Genomic DNA, 3829 nt, shown 5'->3' on the forward strand with positions numbered 1-3829 from the left:
TGCAGATTAGAATGATGCCATCTGTTGTGGTTTGGGGTAACACTTACTGTAGACTCCCATTTTTGGCCAGCCCCATTGGAAGGCATATTGTCTGTTGGACATGCCGGCTGTGGTAACTGATTCGAAACCTGGAGTTTGCTTTTCACAACCTTGGAGTCAGTGCTTCCTACATTGTTCAGACCATGCACTGCACTGGGTGACATTTCTGAACCTGGAGCCTCCCTTCACTTAAAGAGAAGACAGTTCTTATTAGCACATGCCTGTGAGTCAAACAGAAGCCTACTTATATCCCACCAGCGAAATATGGTGTGAGAATTCCTGCAGATGGTTGTTCTGCCTGGGTCCCTCCTCTGCCTCCTCTAAGTAGCTGGCATTTGTTAGGACAGAGGGAAGTTTATAACTGTAGTGGTGTAGAATGTTGCAGTGCTCGTTGCCAAAACACAGCCCATGTGTTATCGTTTTGTTGTGTGGGGGTAAATGACCAAGCCTACGTACATTATGGTCTAATAGGAACCTATATGCTACCTCTTTTTTCATTTAGAGTTCCCATAATATAAAATAATATATATGCATGTCAGGTGTGACCTATGATTATACTGTGGTGTTTACAGTTCTGTGAGTGGTTTTAACACATATTATGGATAGTATGTATTAAAAACAATGCTTCATTGTCAATTGTGCAACATGTTTATAGTAACACAGATATATAGTGCTGCTCTTCCATCACCATAATAATCTTCATGTTGCATTGTTGCACTGACATGGGTTTCCATACAGTATGCTGACATCATCAGTCACATGGCCAAGAGTCAGTTTTTACTTAGTGTTTGAAAGTCTGCTGTGGTGCTGTGGTACCAGTGTGGGCTCAGCATTCTGAAATAGACTGCACCATTCTGCTGACCAACGACTAGCGGTCAGCTTTTGAGGATGCAGCTGGATGAATTACATCAGACCATGGGCTCCAGATACAGGGAGTGGCTCTGGTGAGGAATGGTCAGCTCAGTGTTAAACAGTTTGATATGGGGTGGATTAGGGATGAAATGTTTGGCATCTAGCCAAAGCCACAATGCAGGTCTGTTTCTTGTCTAGAATTAACATTGTCTTGCTGCATGATGGATTTTGAATTTCCACATGATGTGTCTGCTAGAAGTGGCAGTGCTTTTCTTGCTGACCACTCACTGACCTTTGGCTCCCTAGCAAGTTTGTGTCAGGTGTGTCACTGTGTGTAACTCTAGCAAACAGTTGCTATTTCATGTTGTATTTGTTCTTTGAGACAGGTCCAGTTTTTCCCCATTTAGTATTGTGGTGAAATTCTGTGGGGATAGTTAAGTGGGATTTATGCTGAAAAAAGACGTGGGTCATATGTGAAAAAGAACAGTTGCCTCTTCATTTTTAACTGGTTTAACGTGACATTTAACTACACCAGAACCCGCCTTTGGTGCATTTTCCCTACCATTAGCATGTAATTACATGAATGTGTTTAGATGAAGTGTAAAAAGGGTCACTCTCTTCTTGGACTGATTCACATTTTCAAAGGATTTGTCAAATGAATTAATGTCCAGTTACCATTGTATATAACTTCCTGCAGAGGACTCAAACTGTTTTATTAAACCAATGCGTCAGTAGAGCTTGTTTGTTTGTTTCACATGTATACATACTGTAGCTCCTCTGTTACAAATTTTGGCAAACTGCTAGTAAACACTTTCTGCACTTTAAGGCAGCATTCCCTTGTCTTACAGTCTTATCCCTATTCCTCCATCTTGCTTACTTTATATATACATACTTACAGTATATATTTATTTATCTTAACTGGACCTTGAGTACTTTGGTTCGTTCTCTTAAGATACATAATGTATAACTTTTACAATGACAACAGACATCCTTAAATCCTTAAATCTAAGTTTTTGCTCTGGGTCTGATCAGGATATTTAGGATTTACCCTCACTTAACAGGTCTGTTCTTGAGGAACAGACCTGTTATTACTGTCAGAATCCATTCTTTATTGCTTTCCCTGCATGCCTGTAGTGTCACTTCATCTACAGTATGTTCTCATTGAACCTTTCAGGGCTAGATAGTGTTCAGAGTTGGTATCAAGACTTTATTCTGCACTCACCAAGCTTTAATAAGATCATTTTGCCACAGCAATAGCTAGACACCTGCTAATCCCTACCTAGACCCTAAAGTTTATATGTCATCAAGGCCAGGGCATAGACATATTTGCTTTTGTTGGATTTTGTATCCAAAGAGCTTTTTTGTCATATATTCCATTTAATCAAAATGAGTGTGTAGGGCCTACCTATGCTCACTAGACACAGAATTCATCATTCTGGACTACACACATTAAGGAATTTATTAGTCAGTATTCAGTGAATGGAATATGCCTTAAATTGTTTATAAAAAACAAAGTCTTGGTCACATCATATTGTCTCTCTTTTGATCATACTTTTTTGACATTAATAGACATTCTGGCTCTTACTTTTACTTGCTACAAAAGTGGCTACAGTATCTAAGTACTGAAGAAGCTGTGTATGAATTGGTACTATATTTCACTTTTTATATATAAAGTAACCAAACCTGGACAGTGGATCCTAACAGCAACCAGCCTGTTGGCTCAGTGTGCAGGGCCTTAACCAAACACGTGCAGACAGACAGCAGCAAAAGTTTTTATGTGTTCTTTTTTTTGCCACTGTAGCTGTTAAATGCTATTTTATGTTTTGCTTCCTGCATTTTCTCACTGGAGCATCTAGTCGTCTGGAATCACTTAGGTTTGTCCTCAAAATGCATCAGTAGATAAGCCACAAGATGATTTTCAGATGGACTATCTCATCAGTTGGCAGCAGGGAAATAGTGTTGTGCTGCATGCACTTCAATGTGAGTGTGTGCCTTTGTTTTGTACTGTACGTACTGTGTGTATATGCACATACTGTACAGTAGAACTCTAACTTTGGCTTTTGTGTGTGTGTTTCAGCTAATAGCCCGTCTGAAAAGGGAGATCCAGTCTCTGAAGGAAGAACTGGCCATGGTGACAGGCGAGCAGAGAGATGACAAGCTAACTGTGGAGGAGAGCCAGAAGTATGCAGCCCCATGTTCCTTGTCCCTTCAGTCCATTCAATGTGAAAATAACCTAAACATTATGGCCAGTGATGTTACTGTATCATATATTTTCAGATACACTAACAGAAGAAGGTAGGCAAAAAAACATTCAAAGTAGAATTAGAATGTTCGAAATGAACTCACTGCAGGTCTTTTGCCTCAGGATCACAGGTTGTACAACAAGTTAAAACATGTCCTGTATGTGTTTGTGTGTAATATATGACCTCAGTTAGCCGGTCATTTCAGGACAGTGCAGATGTGTAGTGCTGTGTTAATTCTGTCAGACTTCCGTGATATTTACCCATTTGCCTCAGACCCAGGGAAGAGAGCAGACTGTCTACTTTTGTTTTTGTTTTTTGTTTTTTGGTCTCCCAATTTGTAGTTTGACATTTGTAATGCTCACAACCCAGAGATTCTTGAGCAGTTATATATATATACAGTGCCTTGCGAAAGTATTCGGCCCCCTTGAACTTTGCGACCTTTTGCCACATTTCAGGCTTCAAACATAAAGATATAAAACTGTAATTTTTTGTGAAGAATCAACAACAAGTGGGACACAATCATGAAGTGGAACGAAATTTATTGGATATTTCAAACTTTTTTAACAAATAAAAAACTGAAAAATTGGGCGTGCAAAATTATTCAGCCCCCTTAAGTTAATACTTTGTAGCGCCACCTTTTGCTGCGATTACAGCTGTAAGTCACTTGGGGTATGTCTCTATCAGTTTTGCACATC

The 3829-nt window shown here is 39.6% G+C and overlaps 1 protein-coding gene across 3 annotated transcripts in view; it reads left to right on the forward strand.

Annotated features, from left to right (window-relative positions):
• Nucleotides 1-3829, forward strand: part of kif6 (kinesin family member 6) — a 60134-nt gene that overhangs the window by 16861 nt on the left and 39444 nt on the right. For all 3 annotated transcript variants that reach the window (XR_002275582.1, XM_020608729.1, XM_020608730.1), the window contains one exon: nucleotides 2969-3072. Coding sequence is in view for 2 of the 3 variants with exons in the window: in XM_020608729.1 (XP_020464385.1) it covers nucleotides 2969-3072 (104 nt within the window). In the remaining variant the exon portion in view is untranslated. The remainder of the gene's footprint in view (nucleotides 1-2968; nucleotides 3073-3829) is intronic.

Source organism: Monopterus albus, unplaced genomic scaffold (genome assembly GCF_001952655.1).
Source record: "Monopterus albus unplaced genomic scaffold, M_albus_1.0 scaffold94.1, whole genome shotgun sequence".
Classification (NCBI taxonomy): domain Eukaryota; kingdom Metazoa; phylum Chordata; class Actinopteri; order Synbranchiformes; family Synbranchidae; genus Monopterus; species Monopterus albus.